The sequence below is a fragment of the Magnolia sinica genome, chromosome 3 (genome assembly GCF_029962835.1).
Source record: "Magnolia sinica isolate HGM2019 chromosome 3, MsV1, whole genome shotgun sequence".
Lineage (NCBI taxonomy): Eukaryota > Viridiplantae > Streptophyta > Magnoliopsida > Magnoliales > Magnoliaceae > Magnolia > Magnolia sinica.
The window spans coordinates 6,592,155-6,608,312 of NC_080575.1; the positions used below are offsets into that span (position 1 = coordinate 6,592,155).

At 41.7% G+C, this 16,158-nt stretch overlaps 1 protein-coding gene across 1 annotated transcript; it reads left to right on the forward strand.

Annotated features, from left to right (window-relative positions):
• The first annotated feature begins 13,657 nt into the window (after positions 1 to 13,657).
• LOC131238773 (exocyst complex component EXO70B1-like) lies at positions 13,658 to 15,585 on the forward strand. Its single transcript, XM_058236379.1, has one exon. The coding sequence runs from the start codon at positions 13,658 to 13,660 to the stop codon at positions 15,563 to 15,565; it is 1,908 nt and encodes a 635-aa protein (XP_058092362.1). The 3' UTR covers positions 15,566 to 15,585.
• Positions 15,586 to 16,158: the final 573 nt, after the last annotated feature.

The following is a 16,158-nucleotide window of genomic DNA, read 5'->3' on the forward strand; positions in this document are numbered from 1 at the left end:
TTGAATCAGCCACTTTTTTTTTTTCTTTTTTTTGCAGAAAGTCGAAACAGAAAGTGGGACACCTGACGGACGGTGTTGATCTTATACACACGAAGCAGTTCCGTCCACGTCAGCAACGATAACGCTCCCTATCCGTACGAAAGTCACGCCATAGTTTTCGTTTCTGCTGCATAGTTGCACGGGGCAGAAGGCAGTGGCATTCCCGTAATTTTAACTCGACAAGCCTCTGGCCGGACTCAGCCAGGGGCGGCTGTACGGTTGCGGCGAAACCCGGCGAGAGAGACGCTGGTGGGTCAGACGAGTCAGACTCGGGGCTCCTTTTCCCGGGTCAGCGTGTCCCGCATCTCTGCCGTGTCTTCTGGTCTCCTCTCAGACCTTGTTGGCCATGCATCTCCTTCCATAATCATTGCACTCAAACCCCCAAAAAACAACTTTCTCCATGAATACTTTTTATTATTTAACAGGCGTGGCCCACTTCCACGAGATCCTGACCGTTCATTGGGTCAAACTCACTCTTACAGGGTCATATCAGGACCCTTCATTGGTCATTACCATTTTTGTATGTCGCTTGTCGGACGGTTATGATTTTCGTGTCAATGTGTTTTTTGTTTTGTGGATCTTGTGTGTGGACCCCACCTAATGAGTGGTTCAGGTTGCATTTTTGCATGTTTTGTGTAAGGTACCCGTTTGTCATGTCTTGTACCTTTAGTGGTCTGCCCATTTTGTGGGCCCATTGAAGATGGACCACTTCACGGAAATCACAAGGATTGGATGATCTTAACCGTTTGATTTCCTGACGGATCTGGACCACTCAGTATTTACGTCTCCACCTTCTGTTTGATGTGAAGGATGGACGTGCGGTTAAGATCATTAGATTAGGTAGGTGACCCATATAGCTTGGACACCATGGATGAACTAGTGGACCTCATTTATCCGTTGATCTTTATTGATCACACGTGTACTCTCTTCGACCCACGTGTAAAATCTCAACGTAATGAGGTAGGACGAACTCAGAGTGCGTCGTGGCTGATTAAGGTGGATGGTGCCATACTTTGCCGGAGTACGGGATATCACATCCACTGTCGCGCCAAAACGTGTCATGCATGTGTCCCGATCTTAACCGTCCAAATCCAGGAGATGTTTTGTTGAATTACATATATTATTAGAAAAAGAATCCAACGATTGGATGATCTTCACCATGTGGCTAATGGACATATCCTCATTGAATTTGGAGCGTTGAATTCTTCCTCGCAGTCTGTGCATCTGATGGACATCGGACAGACCGTCAAGATTGCCCTTTCAGTTTGATTTCCATTGTAGGATCTGTATAAAGTGGGGCCCACCATTTGGACAATTTGGATTGAGTTGCATGTATGCCTCGCGTACGGCGAGAAAGATATGCCATACTCTGCGGAGTATGGTACCCGAAAGAGGATGAGTGCATCAGGTGCACGTGGACCAGGTGTGGACCTTCCATCTGCTGGCCCCTACTCTAGATTGGGCATGCTCCAAATACACCGGTCAGACGATCCTGGCCGCTGATCTGAGGACTCATGATAGTTACTTTGGCCAGTCAGGAAAGGACTCCAACCAACGGTCAACAATCAATGGAAAACGTCCTTGATTATAGACGGCTAGATCACGTCGCTGCTGAGATTTTTTCTGTAAAACATATCTTGGGTGATGAATGGTAGTTGAACGGTCCCGATCTACTATATATTTGCCACATGCGTGCCCCACTTTGAGTTCGTAATCAGCGGTAGAATCAACCTATCCAGAGTACGTCACGCTACTCGGGCCGTCTAATTCATATTCCATGCATGCCACGTGTAGAAGCAATGCGTGCATGCGTACACGTTCCATATTTTTCCAGCGGATCAACAATCAATCCCTTCGAAAACACACGACAAGACGGCATTTCTATAAATGGCCGGACGGATCAACGGCTGACATTTGTTGGAAAGCTTTTGTCCCATCTCTCATCTCCGCCATACATTTTCCCATTCAGAGTAAGTTCCATTTCACTGTTTTTGGGGTTCGAATGAGATGTTGTTTCGGTGCCAATTTTAGTTCATTTTGGTGCCTTGTTTCTCTTGGCTGTGGCATTGTCTCGCCGTATGCGGAAAAGCATTCAAGATAGGTGGGTTGACAGGAAATGACACGTGGCAGATTGGTGGGCTCTTTGTATCTCTTGTGTATTTTGGTGATCTTTCACTCGTACATTCCGGATACTTCGTTGCTAGTTGCTTCACATCACGCCATTGTTGGAAGACTCGTGTGTGTCCCACTCTCCCAGACGATGGGACCCACATGATGAATGGCCCACATGATTTGACACGTGGCAGATGGGTGGGCAGTTTGTCTCTCATTCGTACATTCCGGATACTACGGTGTGATTCGCTTCACCTCACGTTATTGGAGAACTCGTGTGGGTTCCCTACTTTCCTTGAAGGTGGGACCCACACGATCAATGGCCCCTATCGTTGACGTGGCAGATTGGCTAGCCATTGTATCTCTTCTGCATATGGGTGATCATCACGTCATTTTTGGACAACTCGTGTGTGGCTCTCGTTGCTCGCACGCCTGATGATACGTTGGCACGTGCTGCAAAGAAATTCCCGGATTTAAATGGACGGAATTTCTCAAAACAGCTGCTGTACTGGGCACGATGCAACAGGATTCCTACAAGTGAGCCCATGGATAAGTCATCCAAACCGTTGATATGATGTAGTCCACCGTGAATTCCTCGTGCACAAAACATCTCCTAGATTTTAACATTAGATAGCCTTATTAGGCTCGGATTATATTATATGGATGGATGATCGTTATACAAAATTCTCCATCCTATTGACGTGTCACCTGTTGAGTGGTCCATAGATAAATGTAGCACTACTCAATTAATCCAATGCTTCTAGATGGTTGGCCTGAAATCATGCTTCACGATCCTCTGGAAAATGGTTTGGTGATCAGACGATCAGGATCATTTGAACAATGTATGTTACGTGGTCATGGCCGGCCCATTAAATGGACAGTCTAACTTTACTAGGATGGCCGTTGAGTAAACGAGCTACACCTGGATTGAACTAATTGGCCCAGCTCATTTTTCACCCAACGTCCATCTCCACATATCACTACTAGGAAGAGAGACCAATGTGGCCATGAGGGGCCCACGAGACTTAACTGCTCTTTAATTACATACGTGCGCGAGGGGGAGAGTGCGTTTTTACATTAATCCATTTTCCATGTTTTATTAAATCTGCAACGTATATGCATTTGATGGAAAAGGCCCTTAGTGAGGTGTGGATGTTAGTGATAGGTATTATTATTACCTTTATTGTAGGCTCTGATTTAGTTTCTTTGGGATAGTGTATATATGGTTAGACTATATTTAAGATATCAGACCGTATTTTTAGACTATATTTAGATATCTAATCGTATATTTCATTTTTGGATTTTGCTATTCCTGGCATTGTATTATGTATAAAAGAGTAATTACTCTTAATAAAAATTCAGTCTTTGTCAAATGTTATTGATCACTTGTCACACAAGTGTGCTTACTGTAGCACGTGTATGAAATCTAAATCATATTTCAGAGTTGCCATCACAAATAAAGCCCCACCCAAACAACCTTTTTAAAAGTTTGTTCTTTGGCATACGGTGGAAGCAAATTGACTACTTCTAGGCATATTTTAGCTTTACAAGAAGTCTCACTTGCGCAACCATACCAGCTCTCAGTCTAAAAGTAACTTGCACATTTTGTGTTTTTGGGACTCCAATGTATAACACCTAGCACCTAGGAGAGTAGCTAGCATATAATCGTCACTACTCAAGTGAGAACTGGTAATAACTTTTTGAAAACTCATATAACGTGATATGAACCCAAAATCTGAACTGTTCATGTGATGTGGCATCTTATGAAACTTTAAAGCCAAACTTTTATCCTGATCCAAAACTTTGGTAGGCCACGACAAAAGGAAACAATTTCCTCCCTTGAATTTGAGTCTCTTTGCTATGACCCACTAGAGTTTTGAATCAGGGTGAAAGTTGAATCATAGGGGTTTCATGGGGTGCCGCATCACATGAACCATTCGGATTTTGGGCCCACGACATATGTGCAAAGGTGCACTGGTAAACATACCTCGTCATATAATTCTTGCCTTGTTGCACAATAATATCATTCCTAGATAGGTAGGTGATCTTATGGATGAAGTTGTATATATAAAGTGAGATGACAAATGCTTAAAGTAACGTTTCATAATAGAGTTTTAATCTTGTATGGAATATGATGACCTTCACACCACTGTTAAGAAAAGTCAGCCGACTTCAATTTGTCATTGAGTGGGCCTCCATCATGTCTGAAGTTGTTAGAGGGGTGAATTACTTTACCGTTCTCTTATAAAATGAATACATCAGGAATTTATCAGGGTCATCAATGAAAGGCTAACATGATATGTCGTCTAGCTTGAATTCACTTCCACTAAGTTGGTGTTCACCCAATACGCCTCTGTTGACATCAAACTTTTATATCACATACAAAGGATCTATTTATGACAAATTTAATAGGTCCTTTCAAAGCTTTAGTAGAATATCATGCTATGCTACAATATCTCAAGGTGGATAGTTTCCGGCATTGAATTTCATGCTTAGTTTGCATTATTCATGTTTTTATTATGTAGTTATAGTCTTGTAGTCATGCTTCATTTTTATCATGACTTTGAATTTTGGGTTTGAAATATGAGCCATTAAATACTCATTTTCATGGACAATCAGTCATTCCATGTTTCTTCCTATAGCTTGGTAGCATATAATTCAGTATATAGACAGTTCAAATCATCAATTTAAATTGCACTCAAGAGGTGCACAAAGGCCCGTGCCCCATCAAAAAATGTTTTTCACCAAGTAACTCCGACAATATACTCTCCAATTATGTATGATCCAATTGGATGTCTGACCATGATCTGATGTTACCACTTATACATTATACATGAGAGTATGCAACAATATTATGGCATGCAATTACATGTGTATCTTTTAGGGCTTGTTTTGATTTACGGTCACGATTGTTTTCCACTGTCTTAATTGTTAAATAAGTGCATTCAACCCGTTTGAATTGGAATTGAAATTCGACATCTGTCATTCCCTCGAGTGCATCAATGAAAAAATTAAAAAATTCAATGTGTCATTATACTCGATGAGAAAAGCTTTGAGCAGTGCAAAGCTCTCATTGCATTGTATTGGAAAAAGACTACAATTTTCGTTTTGTTTCTATAGTTAAAGTTCTGGTCATACTCTCGCACTGCTCCATTTCCTCAAGTCCTCCCTCATTTCCCTACTGTAAGATAGAAATCTTTGCATTCTAACCCTCATTATCGGCAATGAAACTTCTAATCCGGAGGAGGAACAATCAGTTCCCCATTTCCCATATCGTCATCTGTTAGCTCATCCACTGCAATCGTTGTCTATTGTCTTCACCTCCATCAATGTTTTGGCCTTGGGGATAAAGATCCATTTACCCAATAGAGAGATGCATGTAGAGTCCATCACTGCAAAAAAATCCCTGCGACATCATGAATAGGACATATCTTCCAGGGGAGATGATCGCAGCAATATATCGAAAGTATATCTTCCAGGCGGGTGGATCTTATGTTATTTAAGATAAGCCGCCTAAGCCTTAAGTAGGTAATCTTGATTTATACTTATTAAATTAAAGTGATTAAGTAATTACTTTAAATAAAAAAGTTACTTATAATTGATCATAAACCAAACCTACTCATCTCAAATAATTTACTTATCTACCGCTGTAAGTAGAAAATTTAACTTATTTGGTAGTATCCAAACGAGCTCCAAGAGGCGTTTGGATCATAAGGTACTTAAGATAAGCTACTTATGCCTCAAATTACTTATCTTAGTTTCTATTTATTAAGCAAAAGTGATTAAGTAACTTTTAAGTAAAAAAGTTACTTATAAAATTGATCTTAAACCAATCTTATCTCAAATAAGTTACTTATCCAAAAGTGAGTAGAAAAAGTAATTTTCTACTAAGGGGCTCAAGTGGTAGACCGGGTGAAAGATACCTCGTTTCAACACTAAGGTCTTGGTATCTATCCTTACTGGGGGTGGCTAACAGTGAAGTGTCAACTGACAGTGGGGTGCACTAACAAGCTAACCAAAAGCAAAAAGAGAGTAGAAAAAGTAATTTGTTTGATACTATCCAAATGGACCCTAAATTTAGTCGAAGCATATTCATGCACACATGACCTTATGAGACAAAAGATAAGAGGCTAACACTAGATATTAAAATGCATCTTAACTTTATAGATCTAGTCAATATATACATATGTGACTTTACATTGACTGTCCTACCTTCCAAATTGCCCAATCGGGAAGTTCCTATGGTGGAAGCTATGTGGGGGCCTATTCATGTGGTGTGACCCACTTAGATTTTGATCTGCTTGATTTTTGAACTCCTATCCTATTATAAACTTGAGAAATTGATGGACAGAGTGGATTTGTAAAGGGCATTTCTGTGGGCCTCACATAGCTTCCAACTACAGCAACTTCCAACAAAATAAGTATAAACAATAAACAAAGTTTTAATCAATAAAAAGACATAATTCACTGAGAAAAGAAAGGTATATTTTCTAACAATTTCGGTGGGGTGGGAGACAATTGGACATTTGCCCAAGCAGTTGGTATGCTTTCAAAATGCACTGATACCATTGCCAACGCCTGTCGGGAGAATAACGGACGCGGATTTCCTGCCAAAGCCTTTGGCAAGAAGCTCCTGCGCTGGGAACCCAGGTGGGGCCCACTGTGATGTTTCTGAGAAATCCACCCCGTCCATCCGTTTTGTGAGTTCATTTTAGGATAAAAGACCAAATATGAGAAGAATCCAAGACCCAAGTGGGCCGAAAAAGTGTGAATTGAACGTCCACAATTGAAATATTCGTGGGGCCACAGGAGTTTTGAATTATTCTAATATTTGTGTTTTCAAGTAATCCCAGTACGAATGACGTTATTAACAGTATGGATGGCATGTAAGTATCACTGTCGATCCTAGGGAGGTTTCAACGCTAGCAATTTTCATAATCACCTTTTCCTTTAGTACGGCCCACTTGAGTCTTGGATCCTGCTCACATTTGGTCTCACGTCCTAAGATGAGCTCACGAAATGGATGGACGGAGTGGATTTCTCAAAAACATGACGGTGGGCCCCACTTCCGTTCCGCGTCCGAGAATAACTGTTAAATTGCATTGTTAGGGGCATCAAACACGCTCCTTCTAGTCTGCGGACTACTTAGAGGCTAGAGGTGGGGCCCACTGAAAGAGTGGCCCACCATAGAGAAGAGAGAGGTTTAAAAATACTGCCTGATACCGATACGGGTGTATGAGCTCGATATGGGCCCTAACCGCAGCCATGTAGGTTACTGTTTCCTGTTGTGTGGCCCACTGAAATTTATATCTGCTTCATTTTTTGAGACCATGCGCTCAAATAATCTAGAAAAGCAGATGAACGGCATGGATGTATGATGCATATATGGAGTGGGCCCTACGGTCGGGTTTCCATCCACATCGCTGGTTGGGATCGCAGCCATACAACCCCGTATCGGTGGTGAATGAAGCAGATTTTTAGGAGCGCGCTTTCAGTGGATACCGGATCCACCGCGGTGGGTGGTATCCCTGACTGTGGGCCCCACCTTGAAGCATGTTACTTACACCCACGCCGTCCATTCGTTTTAACAGATAATTTTAGGACATGATTCCTAAAATGAAGCAGTACAAATCTAAAGTGGACCACACCAGTGGAAACAATGGTTATTAAATACCCACTATTAAAAACTTCTTGAGAGCCGCTCAAATGTTTATTTTCCATCCAACCTGTTGATAACATCACAAAGATCTGGATGAATGGGCCGTACAAATAACGGCTTTATCTAAAACTTTCGTTTCCCACAATAAGTTTTTAATGGTCACTCACCACTATTTCCTCTGGTATGGTCCACCTGAGATCAAGGTGGGTACATACATCAAAATGGATTAACGGCATGGATGTAAGGTACATACATCAAGGTGGGTCCCACAGTCAGGGATCAACCCACCTCGCTGGATCCAGGGATCCACCGAAGCCGCGCCTGATTTTTAGACCAGAGAGAGAGAGAGAGAGAGAGAGAGAGAGAGAGAGAGAGAGAGAGACTACTCATGAGAGTGGGAGATGATTCCTACACAAACTGCCAGGTGGGCCCCACGAATGCCTCATTGTAGAGCCCAAATGAAACATTGTGGTGGGCCTCTATATCAGCTTTTAACCATCAGAATCCCAACACCATTGGAACTTTGATGCTTTTGGCTGCATAGAAATTTCTAGCCAGTCAAAATAGCCATCATCACACAAGTGGGCCAGGACTAGGAATTCCACTCATGTGAACCACCCAACCCACTAACTGCTGACGCATGCTCGCTCACCTACGTCCACACATTCATGACCACGTTCTTGCACACGTAAGCATGATCACATGGGGCCCCACATTTTTTCTCGTTCAATCGTAGCCACATACTCCATTGGATCCCTTTTCCTAAACGTAGGGCTAGCCCGTCGGGTCGGGCTTGCCCTGTGGGTTGGACCCGGGCCTAAACTTTAAGCCCGTTCACAACTCGGGTCCTACTAAGGTGCGAGATTCCATAAATAAAGGACCTACAGTTTGGTAATCCCAACCGTTGATCTGATGGGCCCCAGTATGGATAGGGGATGTCTTAAAATTCATCCAGACCCAAAAGATGTATTACTTAGATCAACGGCATATAAATAGACGGGTAAGGAGCATATGAAAAAACCCTCTGTGTTCAAAGAAAACTACCCGGTACGGTGGGGTCACCATATCAACGGTTTGGAACTGACGTAGCATGGGCTGCACATGAAGGGAGTTGGAGAGGAATAGAAGCACATCATCATACAAATGGGCCCACATGAGGGCTTTTAGCATCACAAGCAATTTTTTACTCAGCACACGTGCAGCCAAGCAAATGCGGTAGGTGCATAAGGTGGACCCCACCACGATGGTGTGATCAATGACCATACACAAGAAATAAGGTGGGCCACCCCTATTCGACAAGATGGAAAGCTTAGACAACTTTTTCACATGCCTTTGTCTTTTTGTTGTCTTAGGGAAACATGAGAAGGGAGAAATGGGGTTTTCGCCGTTTCTTGATTGGCAAATCCAGACCACACAAAAACTATGTATTTTGCACGTGCATATCACGTGAGAGTGTGTTTATGGGCCGAGTATGGGCCCTCGCTGGCCTGGACTACAGTGTCTCAAGGCCCAAGCTTCTAAAATTGGTTGCGCCTGGAAATTAATTTTTACTTAGAGCTGTACATGAGTCGAGCCTGGCACAGCTCGACTCAGCTTTGGCCGTAGCTGACCCCAGCTTGAACTTGGCTCGGGTCGGTCCTCCAGCTTGACTGGCCAGTTTGACTTGGTTTGGTTAGCAGCTTGGGCCAATTCAAGCATGTGTGACATTTTCTCAAATACATAAAGTGCACCTTCAATTTCTCACGGTATGCAAAATGATAACATCAGTTTACATGTATTTCATCAAACACTTAATAGGCAACATCAAAATCAAAATATAAGTGTAATTTTATCACGTAAAGCTTTTTGTTATAGTGATTTGTTTCGTATCCATGCATCTCTCACCATCTGCCAATCCCAAGTAGAATGTATGCACCTGAAACAACACTTCGTTGAGTCATCTCATCAAACACTTGGTGAGCAACGTCAATATCAAAATAATCGAGTCACCGAATTGATTCAATCCAAGTAAAAGTTTGATCCGAGTTGATTTGAGCTCAGACAAGTTCTAACTCGGCTTGAAATTTATTTCAGCTCCAAAAATCAGCTTGAACTCAGTTTCGAACGGAGTCAAATTAAGCTTTTTTAAGTCGAGTTGAGTGAGTTAACTAAGCTAACTTGGTTCGTGTACAGCTCTAATCTGTAGCGGCCTGAAAATTCATCGAATACCATTTGCAAATGTGAATTTCTTAATCTATCGGTTGATCAAGTGGGCCCACCATCCATGAAGAAATATACATTTAGAAAAATGAAAAACAAAGGTGTATATGCAAGATGCGTGCGTTGCCTAACTGATGAATAGAACGGGTATATATAGGAAAGAACACATGAACATATCAAATGGGGATAAGTGGGCCACGCATTTAATGCCCAAGCCCACCCCAAAATCAATTGGACCATACATATCATAAGCAGACCCATGAGCTATGGAGCTTTTGAATGGCCCAGATTAGTCGGGCATGGACCACAATACAAAGGCCACATTCACAAATGGTAATAAGTCAAGATGGTCTGGGTTTGGGCCCACTTATTTAGGCCGTTGTCCAACCAATGGGCCCAAACTAGCACACCTGGTATTGCAAATCATCTACCAACCACGTGGCAGTAAAGCACTCCAATCCGGACCATCCTAGTCGTAGGCTACATTAAAAAATCACTTATATAGGATGATCCCAACCATCAACTGATGACCATCATATGTTCGGCCGGAAAGAAAATGGTCAGCAATGTAAAATTCAACGGCCCAAATCAGACAGTTATGATCCTCCACAGTGGGGCACATGATCAGAACCGTCCGGATCCATGTTCACGTGTCCCTAGGCCATTGGCACACCCAATCTAATGTTTACTTGGGATGCAACATGTCACGTCGTGACCACTTGCACGTGTGTAGGATATCCGAGCCGTGCAAAAGGTGGGCCATGCCATGATATCAGTTGGATCCTTTGATTACGTGGGTTTATTACGGATGAAAGTTGATCATTGATGAACTCGTTTCTGACCGTTGAATGCAATCTTAAAACTAATCCAATCAGCGGCTATGGTTACCCTGCCCATGTGGTTTTTAGTGTAGACCCTCCATGGTGGGCCCACCGTTGAATCCATATCTCGTACATGTGTGCCGCATATAGTCCATAATCACAATTCAGTAATGATCCAAACCTTTGATTTTTCGAGTTGAAAACGATCCATTGAAAATTATCTTTCCATTGTTCTAAATTCACCTACAAATAGTGATGGTAAGATTAATCCATTCAGTGTAACTTTCTTTCAGTAGCATCTAAAATATGGAATCCAAAACGTGGACGGTTCTGATAATTAGACAACGGAGAATGTAGGACGCAACGGGCAGCGACATACGTTTTTTTCTTAGTCGCGACGGAGGCAAAGTGATCTCCTTTTTAAATGCGGAGCCATTTAATACACTGGCTACGTTTCACTCTTGATACACGAGCAGTTAGAAAATTTTAAACATTAACATATTAACTCAAACTAAACCGAATAAGTTGTGATCCTACCGTCTCTAATTTGAGCCTTAAAAATAGGACGCGCTTTGGCTGGTAACTCGAACACCAGCCAGTTAGCCGGTGTCGGAGGTCTGTGGGCCCCACCATGATGTATATGTTTTATCCACGTGGTCCATACATTTTTCCATCGTATTTTAGGGATGAGCCAAAAAACGTAGCAGATTCAAATCTCGGGTGGATCACGCCACAGGAAAATAGTTTTGATTGAACGTCCACAGTTAAAAACTTCCTAGTGCCCACTGTAATTTTTATTCCCCATACAACTTGTTGATAAGGTCACGTAGACCTGGATGAAGGGAAAAACAAATATCGGTTTGATCCAAAACTTCCGTGGGCCCTAAGATATTTTCAACTGTGTGCCTTTGAACCCATTGTTTCCTGTGGTACGGTCATTTGAAATTTTGATCTACCTCATTTTTGTGTTCAAGCCCAGATACCATATGAAAAAAATGAATGGACGGCATGGATAAAAGACATACATCATGATGGGACCGACAGCCTTGCTATCAGCTAGCTGGCTGATGTCGGGGTCCCTACGCAAAACGCGCCCTTAAAAATAATTGGTTGAACAATGCTAACATCCTATTCGTGGACACACGTTTTCCCAAATAATGCCATGGGATATTTTTAATTTCAAACGTCCAATAAATGTCAATCAATTTAATACCTTGATAATTAAATAAGAGTATTTTTTCGGTTCATGCTGCATCAAAACTAGTATTCATAATTTGAACGGCTTATTCTTAATTCTTTGATACTCTAGTACAGTGTGACAGATAATACTCAGGCAATTAAAAATTACAGAAAATTGCAGAAGTGGGATACAAGTAACTCAAAACATACCGTCCAAATCACGTTAACCCGTCTATGTGGGACGCGACTTAGCTGTAATCGAGATCTAATGATGTAGGTGGGACCTTGACCGTGGACCCCACCTCCATGTATATCAGTTTTTCCATCTCATTTTAGTGCATGAGCCAAAAATAAATAGATATATATATATATATATATATATATATATATATAAAAGATGAAGTACACCACAAGAAATAGCAGTTGTTTAACTCCTACTGTTAACCTAAGGTCCAAAGTGCATCAAACCGTTAATAAGGTCACAAATATCTAGAGAAATGGAAAACACAAATATCTTTTGTAGCACCCAAAAAGTTTTTGTCAGCCAGTTTCTTATGGTGTGGTCCATCTAAGATTTAAATTTGCTTCATTTTTGGGACTATGCAATAAAATAATCAGGTACAATTAGATGCACAGTGCATTCATCGAGGTGAGCCCGATGGTCAGGTCCCACCCACATCGCTAGTTCAAATCGTCCAAGCCAAGTTGCATCGGTATATATGTATCATAAATAAAAAAAATTGCCCTTATTTATTTATCTAAATATTAGATTAGTGGACATTTATTGGACAATTAAAACAATGAAAATATTTAATATTTGTATTTAAAAATTAAAAAACAAGTGTCCACGAATTAGAGGGTGGAATTGTTCAGCCTGTCTGATTTTTTTACTGTGGCTTAGAAAGAGTGGCTTCCTCAATTTAGTCGGCTTAATTGAATTAATACAATACCATCTGTACCATTTCTAAGTGCCTGCGTATCAAGTGTCACATGCAGCTAGAGTATCAATAACTCCCCCATAAAAAGAGAAACTCTGGCACAGTGTAATGGATGATAAGCAGGCACTTAGCAATTGCATATTCAACCCATAATTATTCACAATAGACTGTCCAAATTAAAATGAAAACTCTAGATATATCAAGAAGAAAAAAATTACGATTACCTAATTATCCAACCGTTGTATTGATGTCGAAAAATGGACGGTTAAAATGGAAAAAAAAAAAACATCCATTGGTCATATTCCCACAAACAAGTGTCACTAATCAAAGGTTAGAATTGCTCGGAGACAGTAGGATGCAGAATCAACTCGGTCTTTTTTTACTTAATATATTCCATGCCACGTGTACAATTTCTGAGTGCCAGTGTATAAGCGTCATAACTAAACCGAGTGTCATATAACTCCTCATTTTTAAAATACTATCCGTCCATCGTTCCCGCGTAAAACGGGTCAAAGTCAAAGATTAAAAAACGACAAGAGAAATAAACCATCCATCTCTCTCTCAAACACACACAAACAACGACCATTTCAACTCTATCATGACAAATCCTCCAATATTCCCGCTCCAGCCTTTCCAATCTCATCTCCTTTCATTTCCTTCTTCTTCTTCTTCCTCTCCTTTTCTTCCTCTTCTTTCAAGAGAGAGAACAAATGGAGAATATTTCTTCCTCACAAAGCAAGCAGTTCCAACCCAACCGATCAACGGTTAGCATCGATGGCCAAATAAAAACAACACAGATTTACAGCTGTGATAATGAAGAGAAAGAAGAAGAAAAAGAAGGAAAGGCCAAAGGCAACTGTTTCATTTCAAATTACCATAAATTCTATGAAGAAATCGACCAGTTTCTACAAACCATCTCAACCATCAAAAACAACCAAAACCCAGATCAAACCCCACCTGAAATCCCTGATTCGGTTGGAATATTCGTGAAACTCTTCCAAGAAGAGATCGCTAAGTGCGACTGCAGTCAGGATCATGGAAAGTGGTGCGATGATTCTGATGAAGGATCGTCGGTTCTTGAAGCAGTCGGTAAAATCTCAAATCTGACACAGGCGCTTGGAAGCTTCTCATCAGATCCGAATTACGCAACGTTGCTCGCTCGCACTAATGAGGCTTTGCAACGTACAATGGCATTCTTCGAAGAGGAATTCCGGTGGCTTCTAGAAGATTCTCAGAAGACAGATCCTGATCGGCGTTCGTTCCACGAATCCGAAGTCGATGCAGATTCCGATTTTCCTGGATTTCCACCAGAAACCGTTTCTCAGCTCTCTATGATTGCAAAAGCGATGATCGAAGCAGGATTTGAAACTGAATGCTGTCAGGTTTTCAGCATCGCACGACGGAATTCTTTCGAGGAAAGACTCGTTAAGATCGGGTTTGGCAAAATCAGCGCTGAAGATATTCAGAAAATGCCGTGGGGATCGATGGAAGTTGAGATTGCCACGTGGATCCAGGCCTGCCGTGGCTGCATCAAGGTATTTTTCTCTGGTGAGCGGAGTTTCTGCGAGGCGGTCTTTGCTGACCACACATCCATCTCTGGCTATCTCTTCGGCAATCTTGCCCGTTGTATTGTAATCCAGCTTCTCAATTTCTCAGAAACAGTAGCAATGACAGAACGAACTGCAGAAAAGCTCTTCAAATTCTTCGACATGTATGAAGTTCTCCGCGATCTGGCCCCTGTGATGAACGACTTACCTGAGCTGAAATCTGAGATCTCATCCTCTCGTGGTCGGATCGCAGAAGCTGCGATCGCTATGTTCTCAGATCTTGAGAATTCAATCAAGAACGACCATGGAAGGACGCCTGTCCCAGCTGGTGCAGTTCACCCACTAACCCGTTACGTGATGAATTATCTAAAATACGCCTGTGAGTATAACGACACGGTAGGGCAATTATTCCAAGAAGGTCAAGAACCAGTAATATCCGAACAAAATACAGAATCCGATAATGATGAAAAATCAAATCACTCGCCGTTCTCCGTTCAACTCATGACGGTAATGGAGCTCTTAGACGCTAATCTGGTATCGAAATCGAAGTTATATAAAGATCCATCGCTTGGATATATATTTCTGATGAATAATGGTCAGTATATCATGAGAAAGATCAAAGGCTCGGCGGAGATTCATGATCTGTTGGGAGATAACTGGCGACGGAAACGGTCATCGGAATTCCGGCAATGCCATAAGAACTACCAGCGGGAGACGTGGAGCAAGATCTTGGGGTGTTTTAAGGAGGAAGGGTTGCAGCAAGGGAGGGGGAATGTAGTGAAATCGGCGGTGAAAGAGCGATTCAAGACCTTTAATGCAATGTTTGAAGAGATACATAAGACTCAGAGCTCATGGGTGGTGAGCGATGAGCAGATGCAGTCAGAGCTGCGGGTGTCGATAGGAGCGGTGGTGATTCCGGCATATCGCTCGTTCTTGGGACGATACCGGCAGTACCTGGAAGGTAATCGGCAATGGGAGAAGTATATAAAGTATGGGCCGGAGGATCTGGAGACGTTCATTGATGATCTTTTTGATGGGACACCGTCATCAATGGTGAGGAGGAGAACATGAGAGAGAGAGAGTAAATGAGTGAGAGAGAGAGAGAGAGATTGAAAATCTTTAACTGCACGTTTTTGGTGTGTGTTGTGGTATTATTATTTTTAGCATTTTATGGGAAAAAAGATGTAATTGTGTAATGTAATATAACAATGATTTTTTGCTAATATATATGTATGAAGGAACTAGGTTACAATGCAATTAATTGCATTTGAAGAAATCAGCAATTTTATTATTGATCTGGATGGTTCATTTGGTCTAGAACATTAATCATAGTTCAAGTAACAAAAATTGCATCCATCAGATATTCTAATCATTTGGAACAATAACTTGAAAAGTGGGTGGCCCAAATATCTTTTTTAAAGGAAAGAATGGCCTCGATTCGACAATGTTATCCGTCCAATATCTTTAGTAGGGTTGTACACGGGTTGAGTTATCTCAGTCAGCTCGCTCAATTCGGCTCAAAAAAGCTCCACTCGCCTCGACTCAAAGTTGGATTCGGACTGAGTTGAGCTCGTTTTTGGAGCTCGAAAAAATTTCTTCGAGCTGAGTTCAAGATTGCTTGACTTGACTTGGATCGAATCAGATTGATGAGTTGATTATTTTCA

Coding starts and splice junctions, on each gene's coding strand:
- LOC131238773 (XM_058236379.1), top strand. CDS start 13,658: ATGGAGAATATTTCTTCCTCACAAAGCAAGCAGTTCCAACCCAACCGA.